Genomic DNA, 25,069 nt, shown 5'->3' on the forward strand with positions numbered 1-25,069 from the left:
GCCTGGTTCCCTGTAACTTTGCTTCTTGCAGGGAGGAAACTGCCAGAAGGCCCTCAGAGCTGAACCTCAGTGTCCGGGCTGAACGATGGTGGTGAAGACCCTCCTTCAGGTATGCTGGGACGAGGCCTATAACATTATTCTGCATGTGGAGACTTGGCCTAGCTTCTCAGGTGGAATCCCTGAACATTTTTCACAGGACTAGGGTCAGGTAGTGAAGAGGTTGCCGGCATCCGAGCTCGAGGTGATGGCTAGTCCACATCAAGGAACCAGGTACCTTTGCCACATCAACCCACCATCAACTAAGAGAGCCAGTGTGGTGTAGTGGTTAAGAATGGTGGACTCGTAATCTGGTGAACTGGGTTTGATTCCTCGCTCCTCCACATGCAGCTGCTGGGTGACCTTGGGCCAGTCACACTTCTCTGAAGTCTCTCAGCCTCACTCACCTTACAGAGGGTTTGTTGTGGGGAAGGAAGGGAAAAGAGATTGTTAGCCGCTTTGAGACTCCTGAAGGGGAGTGAAAGGCAGGGTATCAAGTCCAAACTCTTCTTTTTAGAAGGCAATGTGCACCTTGAGATTGTCTTTGAAGTAGTGCTGTGGTACTTTCTCCCCACGTGAGCATTACATCAGTTTCTAGAAGGGGGGGATTCCGGGATGGGAGTCACAACCTGAGGTTTTCCCACCTGGAGTGAGGTCCTGGCTTCATGCTGCGTGCCTCTATGTCATGGAGGGTCCCTTGGTTTTCCCTTCTACAAAAAAAAAAAAGAGTATGTTGTCTGCAAGCCGGATATGTTTCTAATGTTTTTCAGGCACTCGAGGGGAAATGTCTCAAGCAACCTGAGTACTTAGTACAAAGAAACCAAGAATCAATGGGAAAAGCTCAAGGCGAATGACGTTGTCTTTTAGTTTGGCAAAACTGATTTGCTTATGCTTTGCACAGAGCCCTTTGAGGTGCCACAGATAAGGAAGGCACCTGAGGAGCAGAAAACCTTTATTTGATTTCTCCCGCTTTGTTTCCCAGAATTCAAACACCTTCGGAGCCCCAGAGCAGCTCTCATCTCCTGCTTGGCCTAGGTGAGCAACTTCCTTTGACTTGAAAGGGCCTTATTGCTACAAAACTAGCAGGCTGGCAAGGGTTTTGAAGTGTATATTTTACAAGCAAGGTGCTTTTGTTCTCGACGGTTCATGTTGCTTTCTGTTCTTTAAGTTGGAAATAAAGAGATTGCAATGTGCTCGGCAATGGTTTGCCAAGACCCATTACTTAACAACAACAATAATGTTTTCCCACTGAAATTTTCCAAAGGAGGACATTTATTTATTAGATTTTTTTTTTTAAAGAGAGAAACAAAATATTTACGGGAAATGTAAACTACATTACCTGCTGCAGTGCAGTTGCTCTTGATGCTTGTATCCCCTGGAGCTTCTAGACAATGTGAACGTGCTTCCTGACAGAGTGGGGTCACTTGGCGCATTCCCTGCCTGCGCTGGCTTCTTTGAGACACAATTCAAGGTGCCCTTTTCATCAGGGCTTCACTCAGTTGAATGGGGATCATGGAACTGGTTCAAAAATATCTGAACAACACCTGGAGCTAGTTCTTATAGTTGTCAGGTGAACTAGGATGAACTAATTTCATTTTGGGTTCAGACTTTGGATGATTTCATTTAAAAGGTAAAGGGACCCCTGACCATTAGGTCCAGTCGTGACCGACTCTGGGGTTGCGGCGCTTATCTCGCTTTATTGGCCGAGGGAGCTGGCGTACAGCTTCCGGGCCATGCGGCCAGCATGACTAAGCCGCTTCTGGAGAACCAGAGCAGCGCACGAAAACGCCATTTTCCTTCCCGCCGGAGCGGTACCTATTTATCTACTTGCATTTTGACGTGCTTTCGAACTGCTAGGTTGGCAGGAGTGCATTCATTTATCTTTCATTTTTTTAAAAAAGCGAGTGAATTGGGTATTTATAAAGGAAGTTAGAAAGGAAAACATGGAGGCCATGGTCCAAGGCTTATTAGGCAAATACTGAGGTGCTGCTTAGTCACTTAATCACTATTGTTAAGCAACCAGCAGGAAAGAATGTGAGGCATTTCCTAGATCTTCCCTTCAGTATGTTCCTGTTCCTTCCAACAGGAGCAGCTTCCAGTGAGAAATGTGAAGCTAAGGTAACAATGCAGCGAGTGGCATAATATAAAGGAGTGTCATGGAACCTATTTTATTTTCGTCTTCCTCTAACTTTTATTTCACAAAGAATATGTTGCCAAATTGCATTGTCATTTTGTTGCTCTTATTTTTGTATTCCTTTTTTTTTTTTTTTACACAATTAAGGTCTCTTTTCCTTTTTTCCAGCGAAAGGTACTCATTACTGGCAGCCATCATGACTAATAATTTTACTAGGATTATAGGCTCTATAAAACAAATAGTATCTGGATTAATCCTACATCGCCAAACAAAAAGCCAGAGTGGTGTTGTTCACTAGGAATGTTATCTCAGTAAAGAAAATGATCAGGGTCAGATGGGTTAAATGAGAAGAATTTTGATGTCTAATAGGCAGGAGAAAGACCACAACTTGGCCACAACTGCAAACAAGTTTACCCAAAAGTGAAATCTGAAAAATTAAGATTCCCCTGTCCCCCATTTCCGGGCATTGTTTACAGCTTCTGTGTGCACTTTTTCATTGATGCTTGCAAAATTATTTCAATACATTAGAGTGGTACCTCAGGTTAAGTACTTAATTCGTTCTGGAGGTCCATTCTTAACCTGAAACTGTTCTTAACCTGAAGCACCACTTTAGCTAAGTTCTTAACCTGAAGCACTATTTCCGGGTTAGCGGAGTGTGTAACCTGAAGCGTATGTAACCTGAAGTGTATGTAACCTGAAGCGTATGTAACCCAAGGTACCACTGAATAGACCATTTCTGAACAATTTGGACGCCAACAGGGCAAAAGCTTTTGGGGTATCATGTACAAATATGATTAAGGCGTTTATCTGTGAAAGCTACTAATGTCCCATTGCAAATCTTACTGGGGTCGTAGGCTATCAGAAAAGGCAACTTCATTCATCTCTGCACACCCCAATGGCAACTACAACCCCGTTTTCAGACCCCTGATCTGGAAGACTTAAGGGGCTGCTGCCACAAACAGTGTGCAATTCACCAGCCCTGCTAGCCGGCAATGTGAAGCAGTGGCAAAGAAGGACCAGAGCGATGTCCTGGCATGGGTAAATGTGCCTCTGGCTATGCGGGAGCCAGAAAGAACTCAACAAGCATGTATGCCATTTCTTGGAGCTTGGCGTTTGTGAAGAAGGCCACCAGCACATCACTGAAGACCAAGCCACAGCATGTTTTGAAGACACTGATTGAACAGTGACGCTTCTGCAGGCATCCTTGTAGCCAGTGGCGTAGCGTAGGTTGTCAGCACCCGGGGCAAGGCAAGTAATTTGCGCCCCCTAACCCGTGGATTTTAGTAGGGGCAGAGAGCTGCGAGTGCGAGTGCGCCCCCCCAGATGTTGCGCCCGGTGCGGCCAGCCCCCCCTGCACCCCCCATGCTACGCCACTGCTTGTAGCCAAGTAGGGTGAGATGAGTTCAGTATTTTTCTGCTGTGTTTGGAGATTTCTAGTTCAGTTTTCTGCTGCTGCTATGTGACGACGTTCCCTTACATGCTTCATGCAGCCCCTGCAACATGTTTGCTTCCTTTCCTAATCAATGTTTTGGGCCACTCTTCCAAATCCAGTTCGTTCTCAAGTCCTAGAGCTGAAATTGGCATTTGACGGGTGCCTTGTCCTCTGTGAGCACAACGTCTGCTTCTTTGGGAAGTGGAAAACTGTTTTCACCTAATTGTCCTTGCGTTTAGTGGTTGGAGGAGAGTTTCTTAAGAAGAGACACAATGCAGGGGAAACAAGACAATTCACAGGGTAGGGCGAATTGGACCATACAACTTCTTTCTATAGGCGTAATAAATGTATGCTTTTGATCTTGAAAGGTACTGCTGGAAGACCCTCTTGGGAGCAAGGAAAATTCCAGCCTCAAATATCTAGACCCCCCTGTGTATTCAGGGTCATATTAAGTGTCCTTATGGTTATGCAAATCCACCACTTTGGCTGCAAAAAAACGCACCATGTTTAATGTTGTTAGTTTTACTTAGTTCTGTTAGAAGGTGACAGAAGCTTGAGGGTTTACTGATGCCCCCCTTTTCCTATCTTAATTAGGTTAGAGTCTTTTCCTTAATGTGATCTTCCCATGGGAGCAGCAGGCGAGATCTCTTGCTGCACATCTCCAAAAGAGGTTGTGCATCTTCTGGGTCATGCGTGAAGCTCCACCAAGAATATGGGAGCCAACTGGCCAGAGTTAAACACTTTGAAGCCCATCAGTTTCATAGAATTGTAGAGCTGGAAGAGACCACGAGGGCCATCTAGTTCAACCCCCTGCTATGGAGAAATATGCAGCTGTCTCATACGGGGATCAAACCTGCAACCTTGGCATTTTCAGCCCCACACTAACCAACTGAGCTTTCCGGGTTCAATAAGAGACAATAAGCCACATGCAGAATGGTGCCCTATGTTTGCGTAAATCTTGTAATTATTCTTGTTTTTAAAATGAGCTTTCCTTCAGTAGAAGTGCTTACTGTAGCTCAAAATGCATTGGCTTTCTTGCCTGTTTAATTTCATTTTGTACCTATTTTAACGCTTTCTCTCTCTCTCTCTCTCTCTCTCTCTCTCTTTCTTTCTTTCTTTCTTTCTTTCCACTCATGGGTTTAGGACAAAGTGCTCCTCCTCGCATTCCAAGTATACAAAGACAATGTGTGCAACTTGTACTAGTCTGATGAAACTAGAAATTGATTGGCCCTGTCATGAGAATGGAGATTAATTTTTTTCTTAACTTCCCCAAGCTAACTCAACGGGTTGCATCCAGACTTAGTCATGCTTAGAGCAGGTTTCTTGTACTCTATAAGCATGACTAAATCTGGAGCTGATCCAAAGTGTACTTTGGCTGAACAGAGGTTTGAATCTATGCCCTGATGCCTTCTCTAGGGCATCATCCTTTTTAAAATTCTCAGGTCTACCTTGAAAGATAGCTGTGCTTGATGCATAAAATGAGAGTGTGAAAGTGGTGAGCGTTGACAGTTCCAGATATCATCATCATCATCGCCATCATAATTCATTATTTATACCCCGCCCATCTGGCTGGGTTTCCCCAGCCACTCTGAGCGGCTCCCACAAGAATATTAAACAGAATAAAACTTTAAACATTAAAAACTTCCCTAAACAGGGCTGCCTTCAGATGTCTTCTATTTCCTTGACATCAGACGGGAGGGCATTCCACAGAACAGGTGCCACTACCAAGAAGGCCCTGTGCTTGGTTTCCTGCAACCTCACTTCTCACAGTGAGGGAACCGCCAGAAGGCCCTCGGAGCTGGACCTCAGTGTCTGGGCTGAATGATGGGGGTGGAGACACTCCTTCAGATATACTGGACCGAGGCTGTTTAGGGCTGTAAAGGTCAGCACCAACACTTTGAATTGTGCTCAGAAACGTAATGGGAGCCAATGTAGGTCTTTCACGACTAGTGTTATGTTCTCTCGGCAGCCGCTCTTAGTCACCAGTCTAGCTGCCACATTCTGGTTTAGTTGCAGTTTCCAGGTCACCTTCAAAGGTAGCCCCATGTAGAGCTCATTGCAGTAGTCCAAGCAGGAGATAACCAGAGTGTGCACCATTCTGACAAGACAGTCCGCGGGCAGGTGGGGTCTCAGCCTGCGTACCAGATGGAGCTGGTAGACAGCTACCCTGGACACAGAATTGGCCTGCACCCTCCATGGACAGCTGTGAGTCCAAAATATCTCTCAGGCTACACCTGATCTTTCAGGGGCACAGTTACCCCATTCAGGACCAGGGAGTCCCCCACACCTGCTCGCCCCCTGTCCCCCCAAAACAGCACTTCTGTCTTGTCAGGATTCAACCTAAGTCTGTTAGCCGCCATCCATCCTCCAACCGCCTCCAGACACTCACACAGGACGTTCACCACCTTCACTGGTTCTGATCTGAGAGAGAGGTAGAGCTGGGTATCATCCGCATACTGATGAACACCCAGCCCAAACCCCCAATGATGTCTCCCAGCGGCTTCATATAGATGTTAAAAAGCATGGGGGAGAGGATGGAACCCTGACAAACTTTGCAAATGATCCAAAATAAATATATATCTGTCCCCTGCTCCCAGGTGTACATCAGGGAATACTGACAACCATATTGAGGTAACTATCAAGGGTGGATGACCTCATGCTCTCTGGATATTGTTGGACTCAGACGCCCATCACCCCTGGCCACACGGCAGCTTTAGGGCAACAGCACCTGAACATTGGCTACCCCAGTGCACCTTCACTGGGGGGAATCGCTGAGCTTTTTGTCCACTTGCAGAATTCATCTTGGATAGTCAAATATCAAAACATTCTCTGTAACGTATAGAGAGAGAAAAGGTCAGAGGCATTGAATTATTATGTTGGGAGAAATGTGTTTATTCTCTCTGGGACAGAAAATAGCAATTACTGACTCTCCCAAGCTGTGTTGTGACTCATGTCAAGCTGCAATGTACTGATTTTCAATAAATTATAATGCTACTCCAGCAAATAATGTGAATGAGTGTTGCTGCAATCCTCCAAGATTTTGATACAATACCCTGCATGCTCATGGTTTTTATTGCTTTTGCAGAGATGAAACACGTGGGGGGGTGGAGGAAGAATCTGCATTTAGGAGGTATTTGATTCCCAATATATTTATGAAAGTAGCCCACACAATTTTACACTGTATGAAGACTGCTTTGAGTGTGGAGGGGCGGGGGGAGCTGCGGCAGAAGGTTAGCAAGCAGGGAAAGAATTCAGCAACCCCATTTATGGGCTTTTTAACAGCACAATCCTAACCCCATGGTAAGCAATGCTTGAGAAGGTAGGATTTGGCAAAGATGTCCCACTGCTATGCCTCCCAAAAACCGCGGCTGGCTGAGCAACTACAGCCACCAATGTTCCCGCTGGTTGTAACCAGCACAGGAGCCTGAACTAGAGTGCTACATGAGCAGAGACAATGTAGTGTGGGGGGCGCAGGGGTGGTCGCCCCAAGTGCAAAATTATTGGAGGTCCAAAATTTCAACACCCAGTGCTGCGCGCTTGCATTGCTCGGCTCTGTTGAAAATGGCTTCTCCACACAAACGACAACAGAACAACTTCTTTTCTTATCTTTGTGGTTCCCCGTGCTCTGTTAGGCCCTGGGCTCTGGCAGCCCACGCTACGCCACTGAACCATGGATCCACTGCGTGGCCCCGGGAGTTGGCAACCCATGCTACACCACTGAACCATGGATCCAACAGATCCAAAGCTGTTCCACTCCCCTGAAAGTGGCTTGACTTGAGCCCCTCTGCTCCATCCCTGGACCCCACCACCACCCACCATCTTCTTTGGCAAATGTGAGTGGCAAGCTTTTGGGTGTGGTTATGACTCCGCCACTCCATTCTGATCTGCTGATCCCCAGACCCATTTAAGATTGTTCTGCCGTGTGATTGAGCTGTACAGTGGTACCTCAAGTTACATACGCTTCAGGTTACATACGCTTCAGGTTACACACTCCGCTAACCCAGAAATAGTGCTTCAGGTTAAGAACTTTGCTTCAGAATGAGAACAGAAATTGTGCTCCAGTGGCACGGCGGCAGCAGGAGGCCCCATTAGCTAACGTGGTGCTTCAGGTTAAGAACAGTTTCAGGTTAAGTACGGACCTCCGGAACGAATTAAGTACTTAACCTGAGGTACCACTGTACCTACTTACCCGAGAGTAAGTCTGGCTGAAGTCAGTGGAGCTGAATAGACATGTGCAAGTGTGGTTTATTGTTTCTGGATGCTTTGCACCAAACTTTGTGTTAATGGTGGAGGTTGGTCCTTGGGGGCAAATGGGACTCTGCCCCACCCACCTCCGTTTGTCCCCAGCCAAATTCAGTGAGTACCAGCCACCACCGGTGTTAGATGCAAATGCATTTATGTCAACCCCAATGGCTGCTTCTTTGCTGGAGGCCAGCTTCCAGAGGAAGTGATTTTCAACAGAGAAGCAGTTTTTGGAGGAGGAAAACAAGAAAAAAAATATTCTGAATCCCAGAAGCCAGAACAGCAAGAGGGATCGCTGCGCAGTGAAAGCAGTGATCCCTCTTGGTGTTCTGGCTTCTGGGATAGCTGCGCAGCCTGCATTCGCTCTATAAGACGCTCACACATTTCCCCTGACTTTTTAGGAGGGAAAAAGTGAGTCTTATAGAGCAAAAAAATACGGTACTTAATACTTTCCCCTGCCCCTTCTCCATTGGAAATAACCATCTCTTGAATTGCTTCACATGCTATTGCTGTTTTCAGCACCATTTGGTGAAAAAGTGAGGATATAAACGGAAGAAACAACATTAATAAAGAAGCAAAAAGCTCACATTTGGGCATAACGTTGGCTGCATGGGATTGTCTCATTTTACCTTCTATTTTTATTAGGCTTGCTTTTGTCCGCTGCTGTATCTTCATGGTAACCTGTGCTCTTTGGCATCCCGTTCACTCGAAGGAGGTGTGTGTGCAGGAGACCGATGAGTTTTATGCAAAAAGCAGTATAGGAAACCCTGAGTGCTCAAGAATAATGCTTGCAATTTGTGACCCAATTATGATTCAAGTCAAGAGGATTTTTACAGATCGCTGCTCAAAAAATGGGGGGCGGGGGGGCGGGGAAGGTGCTTCAATTACTCATCTAACAATGAAGTGGAATAAAAATGCTTTGCCACCTATTATAATATTAGTTGTGTGTTATACCTCATAATAACTGCAGCCATTTTAACCAGTACGGGACACCCCCATTTAATATATGAAATCCAAAGGGATCTGTGCCTTTGGCAGGTAGGTTCATTCACTGTATAATTGTTCAGGGCAGAACTATGTTGGTCTCGGGGGTGCTATTGGCTGTCTTCCCAACCCGCTTTTTAAAATCCATTTTGGGGACGCTTTCCCTGGCCTCTGCATCTCTGGCTGGCTCCCGCCCCCCCCCACTTGCATTTCAGATGGTGGTGCCTGCCTCGTCTTCTTCCTCTGACAACGGCATACACATATCCCGCCAATTTTGCTATTTGGTGATCTCAGTTCCTCTGCCTCCTATCTTCTATCCCCAATAAGTAAAGGGACCCCTGACCATTAGGTCCAGCCGTGGCCGACTCTGGGGTTGCGGCGCTCATCTCGCTTTATTGGCCAAGGGAGCCGGTATACAGCTTCCGGGTCATGTGGCCAGCATGACTAAGCCGCTTCTACCATTAGACAGCAGCTGCTGAGCGGTGGTGAAATATTAGAGGACAGAGCTGAACATGCCTTCCAGCTTTTGTTTTTAACACTTGATTGGGAGCCACCCAGAGTGGTTGGGGAAACTCAGCCAGATGGGTGGGGTATAAACAATAAATTATTATTATTATTATTATTATTATTATTATTATTATTATTATTATTATTATTTATTTCCTAATTTGTTTAGGTAGCCTGCTTTCCTCAAATGCAGCAGAGAAAGCCATCCCCTCATCTGTGTCAAACTAAGATTCAGCTGCCAATTGGGTTGAATTCTGTACATGGAATTGGTGGCTGTGGTGCCGCCGCCACCACTTTGTCTCTTGTTTGGGGCAACATAATAATAATAATAATAATAATAATAATAATAATAATAATAATACAGTGGTATATTGGTTCTCAAACGCCTTGGTACTCAAGCAACTTGGAACCCAAACACTGCAAACTCGGAAGTAAGTGTTCCGGTTTGCAGGCTTTTTTTCAGAAGTCAAACATGCTCCGTTTTGAGTGTTACGCTTCCAATTTGAGTTCCACTCTTCCGTTTTGAGTGTTAACGCTGAGGTCTGTCTGCTTTTGCTATTTATTTTGCATTTTTGTGGCTCCTTTTGGTGTGACTTTGTGGAACCCAGTTCAGCTACTGATCGATAGGTTGTGTGACTGCAGTACATTGTTTATTGCTTTCGTTTTATGGATCAGTGGTCTCGTTAGATAGTAAAATTCACATTAAATTGCAGTTTTAGGGGTTGTTTTTAAAAGCCTGGAACGGATTAATCCATTTTGCATTACTTTCTATGGGAAAGCGTGCCTTGGTTTTGGAACGGACTTCCAGAACGGATTAAATTTGAGAACCAAGGTGCCACTGTAATAATTGTATATCACCCTTCATCTGTCGATCTCAGAGCTCTGCTCAATACTGTGTTTCCTCCATTGCACCCGCCTACTCTGGTCTCTCTTCCTCTCTCACATTCTCCCCTTCCCACTTCCAGCTTCCCTTAGCGGGACTCTTTCACCCACCCTGTTTCACTTGATGAATTGACTACCCTCTTGTCCTCATCTAACCCCTACATGTGTCACCTTTATTCTGTTCCCTCCAGGATGCTGAGGCCACTCCTTCCCTGCCCCCCTAATTATATATCCTTTCTATCACAGAATCCTGTGGGTTGAAAAGCCTCATATAACCTACATGCTTAAGTCTAATGGATGCATGAAGGTTTTAAGACCATAGAGAAAGCTGTCCTTGCCAGGCTTAGCTCACCTTGGGAGGGACTACATAGTCAAAACTTTGTTCCTTTCCAGTCTACCTGAGAAGCTCAGCGTGTGAGGAGGCCTGAGATAGTTGCTGTAGCTCGGAACGCATGGCTTTCACAAGCCATTATTGTGTACCTAGACCAATAATTTAGGAATTGTCACTACTTTGGAACTAAGCCAAGTTTTACTGCCTGTGTGTCTTTTCTGACTGGTGTATGGAAAACCACATGAACCTGACCTTTGGGGGGGAAATGTAAGTAAACCAATTTTTAACTTACTAAGCAAAGTCTTTTCCTTTGCTGGGGGAAGATGGGAGTTTGGGAACTCACAAGGGGGTATTTTAAAGGTCTAACAGCTCATATTTTCACACTTTGCTTTGCTTTGCTGTATATTTTGTGATTTTAAAGCTGTGCTGGGGTTCTTTCACCAAAGAGTACTTGCCCCAAACCTGGAACTTGGCATCCAGGAATTCTAATTTTAAACCTATATTTTTTTTCCTTGAACCAACATGTCCATTCTGCTTTTAAACTCTGTGAGGGGTAAAGTACAGGGCCGAGAATTCTATGAGGGGGCAAAATATGCTTCAAATGTGCTTTAAAGGTGTAGCAAATGCTACATGAGGTTTCAGCTGTGTGGTGGCCAACTGCAGAAGGGCTTGCTGGAGTCCACTTATTGCCTGAGTGACATTGGCTCCATCCTCACCCCAGGAAAATTGCAGTGTCTCAAAATACACTCGTTAAGCAGCAAATCTGTTCCGTCAGATTCTTCTCACTGTGAAAATGAACCTGGCTCCGCAAACTCGAGGGCAAAATCTTCCCCTGGTGGGAACAAATGCGTCAAACACCTGTGTAGGGTGAATGTCTGGAAAATGTGTCTATACATGGATAAAGGATTGCTCTACGAAGAGAAACAAAAATATCCACATTTTTATAGAGGACCTCATTTGCATCTAAGGGCTCCAGGTACAACCCCTAGTATTTCACATTAAAAGGGATCTAAACAGCTGCTGCTTGAGGCCCCAAGAGAACCACTGCCAGCCGGAGGATATCAGCCTTTGCCAACCTAGCGCCCTCCCTATGTTTTTGGACTACAACTCCCATCAACTTCAGCCAGCACAGCATGATGGGAGTTGTAGTCCAAAACACAGATTGGTGAGTGCTGGAGTGCATAGTTCCAAGTTGAAGAGCCCAATAGGGCCTGACTCAGTACAGTGGTATCTCAGTTTACGAACTTAATCCGTTCTGGAAGTCCGTTCTTAAACCAAAACCGTTCTTAAACCGAGGCACACTTTCTTTAATGTGGCATCCCGCCGCCAGTGCCCTTCCACCGTTCAGATTCCGTTCTTAGACCAAGGTAGTTTGCAAACCGAGACGCTACTTCCGGTTTTGCGGAGTTCGTTAACCGAATTGTTTGTAAACAGGACTGTTCTTAAACCGAGGTACCACTGTAAAAGGCATTCAGATCAATGTCATCTCACTTCACCTGCTCTGCTGACTGGTTCATATTAAGTCCTAATTCCTTCAATAAGATTAATAACGGGAAACTTGAAACAGGGTGTTGATTCTCCCTCATGTACTCGCTGCCTTTTATTTAATCGAGCAGTCGCAGTTCTATGCACCCTTGGAAGAAAGGATGCGATCCTACGAATGTTTACCTAGGAGGAAGCTGAACACACTGGGGATTTACTTCTGAGTAGGCTATGCTGCAAGCCTCCATAAAATCAGAGGGGCTCACTTCTGAGTAAACTGTGCATTAAGACTAGGCTGGGGGCATTTAAAACGTCGCCTCAATCAAAATAACAATTCCAGGTTCATCTAGCCACCTAACGTGTGAACCCGGCTGGCGTGGTGGTGGGGCTCAGAAGCAAACCCTCCATCAACCCCCCCTGTTCCTAAGAAGCTCAATTTCCCACTTGCCAGTAGCAGATTAAAAAAAAAAAAACAGAAACGGGGAGGGACCTCGTCTGTCAGAGCCTATGTAGATTAACCTTTCAATTAGCTGTTATCAAGTCCTGTGTTTTAGAACCAGTCCTTGCGATCTGCGGCCATTTAGCATCAAGAAAGGTTTGAGGATTTTTTTAATAATTTTTTTTTAGGGGGGAGGCAGAGCTGCGGGAGCGGGGAGGGCACGAACAATCCTAATTCTGCGTCCCTGTGTTTGAATATGTACTGAAACCTCACTCCCCAAATCCCAATCCACGACCTGATTGTTTGCTTGCAATCTTTTTTTGGGGGGGCCGGGGGTGTAAATATATTTCTATACATCTATGTTTCCGCACGTCTCTGTGATTTCCCCTCCCTTTTGGGGGGTGGGGGTGGGGAGAATAAGAAGAGAGGCTTCGCAAAGGCGAGAGGAGGAGGAGGAGGGGACAAAAAGGTATTAATTTTTCCTCGTAATGTCGTTGCGTGCGATTTGGTGGGGCGCAAAAAAGAAAGGAGGGAAAGCTTTGATTGCAAAAAAATAAATAAATAAAAATTATGGGGAGAAAAATCCCAAATCCGCTACATCGGGATTCCTCCCGCACTCTCTGTCTCTCTCGCCCCCCGCACCCCACCCCTTTCCCAATTTCCTTCTGGCTTCTCCGTTTATTTGGGAAAAAAGGGGGTGGCGGAGAGGGGGAAAGGGCTCGCGAGGGTGGTTGTGCTCCTGGCTCGGAGGGAAAAGGCAGCGAGGAGCTGCCGCCGCCGCGATCGCCTTTTCTGGAGGAGCAGCGGCAGCAGAGGCAGCATTCCGCCCGAACCTCTTCTGCAGAAACATCCCCGAGCAGAGAGAAAAGGAAAAAGGTCGATTTGCAAGCTGCAAAGGTTGGGGAGGGACGGGGGGCAGAGAGCCTGCAGCAAGGAGGTTATAGAGTTGCAGGAGCGCGTATATGTGTATATATATATGGGTGTTGGATCGCTTTCGGGAGCTGCATGGCAAGGTTGCAACGTCCTGCAACAATGTCTATTCGTCCTCCCCCCCCCCCACTCCCCCCTGTCTGCTTTTCCGAGCTCCGCGGGAAGGGGTTTGTTGACGATCCGTGCGGGGACTTTTGCAAAGCTTTCTACCAGCCGGAGAGGCCCGTGCACGTGTTTACAGGCACTTCTGCCGGCTCCGCGCGATTGTATTGTAGTGGCCCTTTGCATTTCGAGGGCGGAGGGGGTGGGGGTGGACAAGTCGCGGCGGCGGCAGCAGCAGCAGCAGGCTGGGCTGGGAGAGCGGCGGGGCGGTTGCCGAAAGCAATCTGGTGTGTGCGTGCGTGTTGCATCCCCCCCACCGTCTGTCTTTCTAGGCAGCGATTGTTTTCTGCAGAAAATGGGCGGGTTCGGGGGAGTCCCGGGTGCATTGCAATATAGCTGGGAGGTTTGCGTGTGCACGCATGCATGCATGTATATCGGTGGCGGTGGACTTGCATATGGTCGTGTAGCTGGGAATCAATTGTCCGCTATGCCGCGGTCGTGCGAAGGGTTGCTGCTGCTGCTGCTGCCGCCGGTGCCAGGCACCTTAAGGGGAGGCGCGTTTCCGAATCGCGATGAGGACATGTTTGTTTTTTAAGTCTCGCCCGACCGGGTGGATGGCAAAAGGCTCCGGCGGCACGTGGCGTGAAACTCAAAGACTTAAGCGGGCGCTTATTAGTGTGTGTCGCGCGCCCGTCCGCTCCAGGCACGCTTAAGCGTTCTTCTCGCCCTCCCATCCCGCGATAGGGCGCCTCTGCCGCTTTAAACTTCAGCGGGGGGGGCGGTGGAGGAGAAGCGGCTTGATGGACAGCCGCGGCGGCCTATAAGAAGCCTATCTGTGCCGTCTCGTTTCCTCTTCCACCTTCCCATTCGTAACCATTCTCCAATGAGAACCGAGGACAAGGCGGCGCTCCGCGGAGCCCTTGCCACAGAAGTGCGTTCCCACCCGCTCCCTTAAGAGGCGTGATTGACGTCGCGCGCTCTCCAATCGCTGCGGACGCGTCGGAGAAAGGCGCGAGGGTGGGGGAGTAAGGCGGAGCTGATGGACAGGGCTGCGCCGCCAATGAAGGCGGCTGCTAACCCCTGGTGAGGCGGGGCTTACCCCAGCCCTCTCGAGGAGGGGGAGGAGGAGGCGGGGGACGGCAAGGTAGGGATGCGCCGCGTTGATTGCGAGACAAAATGGCGGCGGCTTGAAAAGGCGAGAGCGGCGGCGCGGAGGGAAGCTCGCTGTCGAGGGCGCCGGCAGCAGGGGGCGCAGCTGCGGCAGCTCCCGGCCGTGGCTCCTCCCTCGTGGGCCGCTTCTCAAGCCGCGGGGGCGGGTCGCGAGGGCCGCCCGCCGCCGGTGAGGTGAGTGGCGGGAGTGAGGCGGCCGGCCTTCGCCCCGCGGGGCTGAGGGGAGGATCCGCCGGGACGCCTGAGGGAGAGAAGGCGGGCGGGGGACCCAAAGGAGGAAACAAGCAGGGGAGGCGTCTGAAAGTTAACTAATTGGGCTGCCTATGAAGTGCATGTCAACCACCTTCTTATTGTTGTTGTTGTTATTTATTTTAATTAATTAAAGTGCCTTTTTCCTCGGCTTGCCAGCCATACTTTTGCCTTGACTCGTGTGGGTTTTTTGTTTTTGCGGTGATATTGGACTCAATATGGAATTGCTTACCTTGGGCTTCCCCCTCCCTTTTTTAATAAATAAGAGTTTAATAGAACAAGGACGTCAAAAGGGAAAGGCATATATCATTGTAAGAGACTGAAGTTAACTAATTGGGCTGAATATAAAGTGAATATCAACCATATTATTATTGTTATTGTTATCACCATCATCATTATTATTAAAATGCTCTTTTCTTCGACTCACTAGTCATACTTTGCCTTGACTCGTGTGGGGTTTTTGATTTTGTGGTAATATTGGACTCAATCCTTGTGCTCCCCCCCTTCTTTTTTTTTAAAAAAGAAGAGTTTAATTGAACAAGGATGTCAAAAGAGAAAGGTATACAGTATATCATTATTAGGGTCGACGATCCTGATTCTGTATATACCATATTTGCTTTATTTATTTATTTTAAAAAATATTTATACTTTTCACTAATTTTACAATCATCTTTAAATTTCCAAACTTCACTTCCTTCCCTCTCTTTCTGCGGTTCCTTAAATATATTTTAAATGTCTTCTGCATATACAAATTAACGTATTTACCGTATTTACTCTAATGCTCACCTTTTGGGGCCAAATGATGGTTGATTTAGTGGCACGTTCGCTGGCATAAATGCTTTTTTTTGGAGGGATGTTTCAAGATTCCGAAAACGGAGGTATGCATTAGGTTCGATGGCGCATTAGGTTCGAGTAAATACGGCATATTACAGTGGTGCCCCGCAAGACGAATGCCTCGCAAGACGAAAAACTCGCTAGACGAAAGGGTTTTGCGGTTTTTGAGCTGCTTCGCAAGACGAATTTCCCTATGGGCTTGCTTCGCAAGACAAAAACGTCTTGCGTTTTTTTCAAGTTTGTTTCCTTTTTCTTAACACCGTTAATACAGTTGTGACTTGACTTCGAGGAGCATCTCATAGAACACGGTGTGGTAGCCTTTTTTGAGGTTTTGGGTGATTTTTGAAGCTTTTCCAAAACTTTTCCGACACCGTGCTTCGCAAGACGAAAAATTCGCTAGACGAAAAAACTCGCAGAACGAATTAATTTCGTCTTGCGGGGCACCACTGTATCTATTTAACCCGCCGTAGTTGTGTAAATGCGCTCCAAATATTGTCGAACTTGGCCTTTGTTTGTTGTTTACATTGACTGACATGCTCTGCATTTTGCTATTTTGCATTTTTCACTTGTGTAGGATTGTGAGGTGCTGGATGTTTCATTCGCAAGCCACTTTGGCCACACTTTGGCATGGAAAGTGGTATATGAGTGAAGTCAGTTTGTCAGTCGGTAGCCCCGTAAATGGCGCTTGGAGGAGGAGGGCAGGAATTGGGAGGTAGAGAAGGAGGGTTCTGGGGGTTTTAATTTTAGAAAAATGAAAGCTGAAAGTTCAGCAAGAGGGCTTGAAGCATCCCTAAGGAGACTTGTCTGAGATTACATGGCAAGCCCTGCTCTCTTCCCTCATTGGCTCCCATCAAAACATAGCAGGTGTATGGTCGTTATTATTCATAACTTAATTTAGAACCTACGATGATTGCAAGGATGTAACAAAAATATGCCATATATATGTGTGTGTGTGTGACTATCTATTTTTCTAAGCACGACTGTAAATATCAATATTGTAAACATTATCCAGAAATTAGAAAATGCTGATTTACAATATTTATATTGTAAATAATCTCCATGAATTCAATTAGAGAATTCCATTTATTTATTTATTTTAAAAAATCTGTATTATTTGGTATAATTCAATATTGATAATTCTGTAAGTTTATACAGTACTCCTGCCCTCCATTTTTGTTTGTTTGTTTACCAGCCATTCTTTCAGTGTTGGCGGTGACCTGTTTTTCCATTTTTGCAAAACCAGAAGAGTCACAGCTATTTAATTCTTTATTAAGTCCTCGTGCTTTACCTGTTTATACAGACAAATCCCTAATGATATTATTAGGACTATGAGATGTCATGACTGATACAATCTCACCCCCCCCCCCAAATAAAACATATTTTAATTGATTGGCAACTCCACCCAAATGCTTCACAACTGCTTTTGAGGCTCCATGCCTCCAAGCACTCTCCACTGCATGTATTTGGTCTGTGGAGTCATGTACCATTGGTAGAATAATTTATAATGGTTTTCTCTTATGTGTACACAAAGAGATAATTTTGGTTCTTGATATAATTTTTCCCTCAGCTCTCATTCAGAGATTTTTCTACCAAGTATTTTATCAACCCAACTCCCCCAAAAACCTGTGCCAAGTTGTGAATTCACAGGTTATCCATTAAGACATAGATCATGGATTAAAAACCTATTCAAGGCTTTCTTTTTATGATACCCCCGCAAGTTCTTACTACGCTTGCCATGTTATTCCTTCTTCTATTTTCATCTATATTGTTTCTTTATTGAAACATTACGCCATTGGACACATTTGAAGAATTTCATTAAGTGTTTTGCAGTGTCAGTTACTTGAAGTTTCTGTATATATTATTATATATAATTGCTTATCCAATTAAACACTTGGGTTTTAAAATCATTAAAAATGTAGGTTGAAAGTAAAGATAACTTGGGTGTTAACACTGTTAGTAAACCATTGGGTGTTGGTGTTAACATAAAAAATTGAGTATTCATCCTGATCTGTTTGCAGAAAGTTTGTGGAGAGGTTAGACAATGTCTATTTATCGAGCATGATTTATTTATGGGGAAGGTAGATGGCATGCCAAACAGTTGTTATCCCACACTTTTCACTGGATTTATCTTGTCACTTTCCTTATCGCTAAAAGTCCTTTGAGCGGAGAAGCATGCTTGTAGCACAAGAGCATCAGATCAGCGTTAATTGTGCAACCTGAAGTAGCTGATGTCTTACTGATTCCCACCCGAAAATAGTTGCAGTCTGGAAGTGCCTTGTGATAGGATATATGTAGTTTAACCCTTTCCTTCTCCAGCCTCAGTTCTGACAAAGATCTTCCTGTCAGTCCTAGAAAAAACAGCTTCCATTGGCAGGATGGGAGCTTTTCCCTGTAAAGCTAATAACAGTGTGTGTGAGAGAGAATTCCTGCAGAGCAAATCTTTCCTTGGTTGGAACATGTGAAGTGGCATGGGAATTCTGTTTTAGCTCACCCACATGTGAAATGAATCACCCAATGCTTCAGCCATGACTCCATTTCACAGGCTACTTATGTGAAAGGTCACTGTGTGATTAATGGGGTGTATAGGCTCCCCTGAACCTGCCTGCTAATGCACGAATGAATGCCCGTCGGTTTCCCTGCCTCAGGTATCCATGCTAATGCCTTGGTGGCAGCAGTAGGACCCAGAGAATTGCAAGTGTTGTCAAGGGGTGAGGGCATGGGGCCCCACAGCCTCCTTAAAAATCATTTGATGCCCCTTCATGTAAGTAAAGAATAAAGGCAGCTACAGTTTCTAACCAGCTGATCACTCTTCTCGTTAGAGGTCTCCAACATACAGTAGAGGTTTTCCCAATACTCTCACTGTGTCCTGTGAGCGTTGCACATGGAAGCATGATATCCTCCCTATATTCCTCCACTTTCAGGAGGAAAGGATTTTTGAGAATTGGAGTCCATGCACATCAAAACTCCCTCTCTGGTTGACTGATGTGTGTTCCTATTTGCTCTCCTGCTGTGTGTTTACACACCTCCCAGCCAGAGGTACTAAACTGAACCTTGAAGTGAACTAACTCCATTGAAAAGCCTTGTCTTTGAGTTGCTTGGACGGGAGTCTTTGTAGTGGTTCATTCACATATGAAAGCCACCACTCAATTCTGCAGATGTTTACTATCACCTTTAACCACTTCAATTTTGATTTTCAAGAGTTAGAAAAGATGAGTCCCATGAGCGACTGGTGTAACTGAAAGCAGCCCTGTTTAGGGAAGCTTTTAATGATTAATAGACTATTGTATTTTAATATTTTGTTGGAAGCTGCCCAGAGTGGCTGGGGAAACCCAGCCAGATGGGCGGGGTATAAATAATAAATAATAATAATTATTATAACTAATTAGCCTTAGAAAATTATTTGTATATGTTTTTCGAGTGTGAGTTTATCAATTGCAAAATAAATGCTATGTAGAATGACCTACTCTACACCTTTAGGTGCCTGCCATCAACTGCTGTACCTATAATGTGTGACTTAACCTGGATTTAATCTGTAGATGCTTTTACCTCTGAAAAGTCTCCCTGATGTTGAGAGTGAGAATCCCTACTGCCTTATAATAATTTGTAACAAGCATGCTTGCTTATTGTCAGGTTCTTACAAAAGGGAGCAATTGCAGTGGTGCCAACGGAGAAAAAAATGGCGCTATTCATCCGGCCCCCTCCAAAAACCCCCACACTGCTTCAGTAGATCTCATTTCATGTGGTCCAGTGACCCCAATGTGTAATGATGATGGGTCAACACAAATTTATTGACTTCATAGAGTCCATCACTGTGTGTTGTAACCTGAATCAGTACTCTGACTGCACTGCAAAGACCCTACTATATGTATTGAGGAATTTATTGGCAACAGTGATGCTGTTTATGTGAAAGTAGTGCAGTAATATAAACTTACAAATGACTTTACAGCAATGGTTGCCTTCAGTGGATGGATAACTTTTTTATCTCTCTTGCCCCAGCTGTAATACTATCAGACTTGCTGTTTTTGATTAGCAGTTTACTCTTAAGTACACTTATTATGGAGTAAGTCTGATTGAACTCAATATAACTTACTTCTGAGTAATTGTGTTTAGATTGCACTGCGGGAGTTATGGAGGGCATTTTTTTTTATTGCTCAGACTTCTCACAGAGTTTAAATTGCCTCAAAACTGAAACTTATTTATAAAATTGATTCTCTAATTGACTAGAGCAGCAAGGTTCTATAATTAAAACTGAACTTGTCTTGGGTAGAATTTGCATATTCTGTTAGCTGTGTTGCAGAGGAAGGTGAAATGTCTATCCTAGCTGAATTCAGAGACCTAGTTACCAGCAGAGTTCTTGGCTTCTTTCCATAGTTCCTAGTCCATTTGGTTGAGGATTTCAAGTGTGGGTACATGTAGACTGGCAACATGGTGGAGCGGGTGACACTCTGGTGTAAACCACTGACCCCCTTGGGCTTGCCAGTTGGAAGGTCGGTGGTTCGATGGGGTGAGCTCCTGTTGCTCTGTCTCAGTTCCTGCCAATCTTGCAGTTCGAAAGCATACCGGTGTGAGTAGATAAATACGCACCACTCCGGTGGGAAGGTAAACAACATTTCTGTGGGCTGTGGCACTCATCATGGTGTCCCGTTGTGCCAGAAGTGGTTTAGTCATGGTGGTCACATGACCCGGAACGCTGTCTGCGGCTCCCTCAGCCTGAAGTGAGATGAGCACTGCACCCCATGGTCGCCTTTGACTTAACTGTCCTGGGGTCCTTTACCTTACCTTTACCTTAGACTGACAACATTGTGGACCGTAGCTGAGGTTTTCTACATATGTTTAGGATAATTCAGGGGTTCATTGAAAGGTTATGGAGTTTCTCAATTACAGTGGTATCTTGGGTTACATATGCTTCAGGTTACATACACTTCAGATTACAGTCTCCGCTAACCCAGAAATAGTACCTTGGGTTAAGAACTTTACTTCAGGCTGAGAACAGAAATTGTGTGGTGGCGGCACGGCAGCAGCGGGAGTCCCTATTAGCTAAAGTGGTGCTTCAGGTCAAGAACAGTTTCAGGTTAAGAACAGACCTCTGGAACGAATTAAGTACGTAACCAGAGGTACCACTGTAGAAGATCAGTAATGGCGGACAAGATTTACTGAAAGACAGCTTGTTTAACAACCACTATTTCATCAATATGTCTGGATAGGGGAGAGTTGGGAACAATTGCCAGGTCTCCTGGGCCTTTCTGTAAATTGAGTATGAAATCTCAGAACCTTCCCCAGACTCCTCAGCAAGACTCAAGGGTTACCCCAAAGGTAAATTGATGTGGAAAGGGTTCTCAGAGGGTATAAAACTTGAAAATTGTCATGCTAGGTTGATGGACGTGAACAACGGAAGAGAAGTTGGCATTCAGCATCATTAGTGTTGATGTTGAAAATGTTGCTGTAGAAATTATGGTCCATGTTCTGATGAGATAAGGAAGAGTGCTTTGCAGTAATGCCTTGTTGTTTACAAGCTGGATCAGAGTGGTAGGCTTTGCCTCTGGAGTTTTTGTAGAATCCAAGATCAGTGTTGGTGCCGGCAATGTGAGTCAGTATGCATAAGTATGCAGCCTAGGATTTACAAATTGCATGAAGGATGCAAATCTAATGGGACCCGAGAGTAAGTGTGTATAAAACCTAGTGGGATTTCCTTTTGAGAAAACATGATTCTGACTGGTTTCTTGGGAAAGTAGATACTCTTTGCAGACAAGCACACACTATTTTAGCTCGGTAAGTTAGAAGATCTATCTATCGTCTAATGGATTTTCAACTGCTTCTTGATACCAGGTCTGGAGTGTAAATTTAAGGGAGGAATGTGTAGCATGCCTGGGTAGCATGCCTGTTCCCGGCAGCATGCCTTCACAAATTTTAGTTAGTAGCTTCAACGTCTTGGCTATGCATGACTTGTAGAGGTGGAATTTTAAAAATAAAATTGTATACATCTGCATTCTTGTTGAGCGTTGGACTTTTGTTTTAAAGAAACTAACTACATGCATCTTTTTAAAATCACTTTAGGCTTTTGCGAAGACTCGGAGATACTTGAATTGCCAAGAAAGAAAAGTCCATCAAATTGCAGAGATGTATTCCATCTGGTATAGCAGAACAATTCCAACTTTTCATGTTGGTTAAGGATTTTAAAGAAACATTTGCATCATCTCTTTTTTTATGATATCCTAAGGATGGATTCTTGAGTTGGTGTTACAGTGCATGAAGAGGTCTTCCTGTGTTGAATACTTATTGGAATGCTCACTAATAAGATTAGAGAGGAACTCTATGGGTAACACTTGCTCTCGAGAAATTACTGGTCAACCATGGTAAAACTTGCCAACCCACTTTACACGGAGTGGATTCTTGAAGCTATACAAAAAGTTAAAAGGCAAAAACAGAGGCCATCTGAAGAGAGAATTTGTCATGCTGTGTGCGCATCCCATGGATTAGATAAGAAGACTGTTTCAGAACAGCTGGAGCTAAGTGTCCAAGATGGTTCTATTCTCAAAGTTACCAACAAAGGCCTTGCTTCCTACAAGGACCCAGATAATCCTGGGCGTTTCTCATCTGTTAAACTGGGTGAGCTTTCTAAGCCTGCTAAAGGATCTAGGGGAGCTTGTAATGAGCTTCGGAATGTGGATTGGAATAAACTTCTGCGCAGAGGAATTGAAGGGCTCCAGGAACCAAATGGCTCATCACTCAGAAACATAGAAAAATACCTGAGAAGTCAACATGATCTTGCAGGTATTTTCAACAACCCTGTGTTTCAACGGAGATTACGATTGGGGGCCAAACGCGCTGTAAATAATGGGAGATTATTGAAAGAAGGACCTCAGTATAGGGTGAACTATGGTAGCCTGGAAGGCAAAGGAGCATCTAAGTACAGTTCTTTTCCAATGTCTCTCCCACCTGTCAGTCTTTTGCCTCATGAAAAAGACCAGGTAAGTGTGAAAAGATTATATCAATGCAGGCATGTTCATTTGGGGGTTTCACAGGAAACATTATTAATATGTGTTGCTTATATTTGAGGAAGTGTCACTTTTATATTATTAGTAAGCTTGATTGCCTCATTTAGAGAGGTTTTCCTTAATGTTTAAGATTTTTAAATTATTTTTAGGTGGGCAGTAGTCCTATTTGAGAAAATAAGTGTCTCGGAGAGCTATTGGGCTCTGCTGCTCTTCAAGATTTGTGCCAATTGAAGCAAATGTATAAAGTTTGGAAATCTGAAGAACCATAGTCTTCTACGTGTGAAATCACCCCACCTCATTAAAAATGTGTAGCTTTGTAGATAAACTATGGGTTCGTCAGTGATTGAAATTTAATTCTTAATTGTGCAGAAATTGCTGCTACTTATGTGATGTCATTGCTGCTTGCACTGAGGGATGTGGTGTGATGGGCAAGGATTTTGGAATTCGTGCGTGTATCTTAAGAAGTGTAAGAGGAAATAACCCTTTTATAGCTTTTGACACCTTGAAGATTCTTCCTATATTCTCATTTTCTGTCTGTTCTAGAGCACCCATTTCTGTTTGTTATGTTACACTTCATTTCAGCTGAGGAATCTAATAGAATACTGAATCCTTTAATGCTGATGGTTTCTCTCTGTGATATTAAAGTATACATTAGAGGAAAGCAGCAGTGTTACAAAAGATGCAATAATAGATTCCCTTTAGGTATCTCCCCATGGTCCCTTCCTACAGTAAATTTCCAGGTATTGTCATCCATTGGATTATGACTCTAGTTCTTGTCAGGATAAAGGTATTTACTCTTTATCACTTTGGTGCAACCCTTAAAATCAGCAGGGCTATTGGACTCATTTTATTGTAGTTTGCACTCACTTTTATGAATGGTACTTACATGAAGGTACTGAGTGGTACCACCAAACTAACTCTCCTGTACCTTTCTGGAGCCGCTATGGTTAGTCCAGAACTGCATGTTTGTTGGGTCTCACTTGCTGCTAACCTTCAGTGGAGATAGATCCAATCTTTTCTGCTTGGGAAGCCACATGGAAGGATGAGCACACATACAGTTTAAAACAGTATCTAAAAGCTATGTGTGCACTCGTGATATCATTCCCCTAACAAAATATGTTTGTACTTCAGGGATGAGGAAGTGGATCTAGCTGGTGGACTGGATCCTTTTCTTCCCCACCCCCTGCAGAACAGGTTCAACAGAATCTGTTACAATGTTAGGTGACATGATGACCAGCTGATTATTGGGGCTCACATAGCTCTGTGTGTGACACTTTGCAACTCCCACAATTAGCTGATTATCGAGGCCTACCTAGTGTCATGCAAGTCCCTTTAGACCAGCATATCTACCTGCTGGGGATGTGGGTGGCACTGCGGTCTCAACCACTGAGCCACTTGGGTTTGCCAATCAGAAGGTCGGCGGTTTGAATCTGCATGATGGGGTGAGCTCCCATTGCTCTGTCCCAGCTCCTGTCAACCTAACAGTTGGAAAGCACGCCAGTGCAAGCAGATAAATAGGTGCAGCAGGGAAGGTAAATGGCGTTTCCGTGCACTCTGGTTTCTGTCATGGTGTTCCGTTGCACCAGAAGTGGTTTAGTCATGCTGGCCACATGACCAGGAAAGCTGTCTGCGGACAAACGCCGGCTCCCTCAGCCTGAAAGCGAGATGAGCACCGCAATCCCATAATCGCCTTTGACTGGACTTAACCGTCCAGGGGTCCTTTACCTTTTACCTATCTACTTGCCCCACACCTGATGTCATATATGCTTAGGTGTAGGGCCTGTGGGCATGACTTAGCCAAAGCAGCCTTACAAGCACATGCAGAGGCCTGGCAGGCCTGGTTAGGTTAGGGCAGGCCCTAATTGGGTTCCCTTCCCCTTGCTGTAGTGGAAGCCAAGGAACCTTAGAATTATCTCTTCTTTTGGCATTGGAAGGAGAAACATGCACAGTTCTTATGCCTATATGTTTTCCTGTCTGCCGGGAATCGAAACTCCAGAATGGCAATGTCTGGGTTGGAGCTGTGGCAGAAGGGTTAAGATACCTCCCTACTAGGAGTTGACAGTAGTTGCTGGCCTAATCATATATAACATCAGGTGTGGGGCGGGTGACTGGTTAAGGAACAATTGGGACCTTAGGGTGAACTTGTGATGGTTCCTTTGCAAGCAGGACTTACTGTCAGTGTCAATTAGCTAATGTAATATTGACATCACGTGATTGACAGGTGCCATCAGCCAAGTGGGGGGAGGGGGCGGGTTAAGGATCTGGCCAGCCGGATTCAGTTCCCCACCCCTACCCTAGGATTAGCTCTGTCTCACTAGTT

General features: G+C 45.1%; 1 protein-coding gene and 1 long non-coding RNA gene across 16 annotated transcripts in view; both read left to right on the forward strand.

Annotated features, from left to right (window-relative positions):
* The first annotated feature begins 2,845 nt into the window (after positions 1 to 2,845).
* LOC310706721 lies at positions 2,846 to 4,838 on the forward strand. Its single transcript, XR_014526113.1, has 2 exons — positions 2,846 to 3,388; positions 3,562 to 4,838. It is a non-coding gene; the product is annotated as an uncharacterized lncRNA (long non-coding RNA).
* Positions 4,839 to 12,503: 7,665 nt separating this feature from the next.
* The window catches only part of KAT6B (lysine acetyltransferase 6B), an 86,992-nt gene continuing 74,426 nt past the window's right edge, over positions 12,504 to 25,069 (forward strand). For 3 of the 15 annotated variants that reach the window (XM_083502303.1, XM_083502308.1, XM_083502299.1), the window contains exons 1-2: positions 12,504 to 12,625; positions 21,809 to 22,722. In XM_083502303.1, the coding sequence (XP_083358429.1) occupies positions 22,105 to 22,722 (618 nt within the window). In that variant the 5' untranslated portion in view covers positions 12,504 to 12,625; positions 21,809 to 22,104. Of the gene's footprint in view, positions 12,626 to 12,918; positions 12,939 to 13,050; positions 13,346 to 14,639; positions 15,000 to 18,771; positions 18,791 to 21,808; positions 22,723 to 25,069 lie in introns of those variants that run through there. The other 12 variants (XM_083502296.1, XM_083502309.1, XM_083502305.1 and 9 more) reach the window with 11 other exon arrangements.

This window comes from Podarcis liolepis (assembly GCF_965112155.1).
Source record: "Podarcis liolepis genome assembly, chromosome: 5".
Lineage (NCBI taxonomy): Eukaryota > Metazoa > Chordata > Lepidosauria > Squamata > Lacertidae > Podarcis > Podarcis liolepis.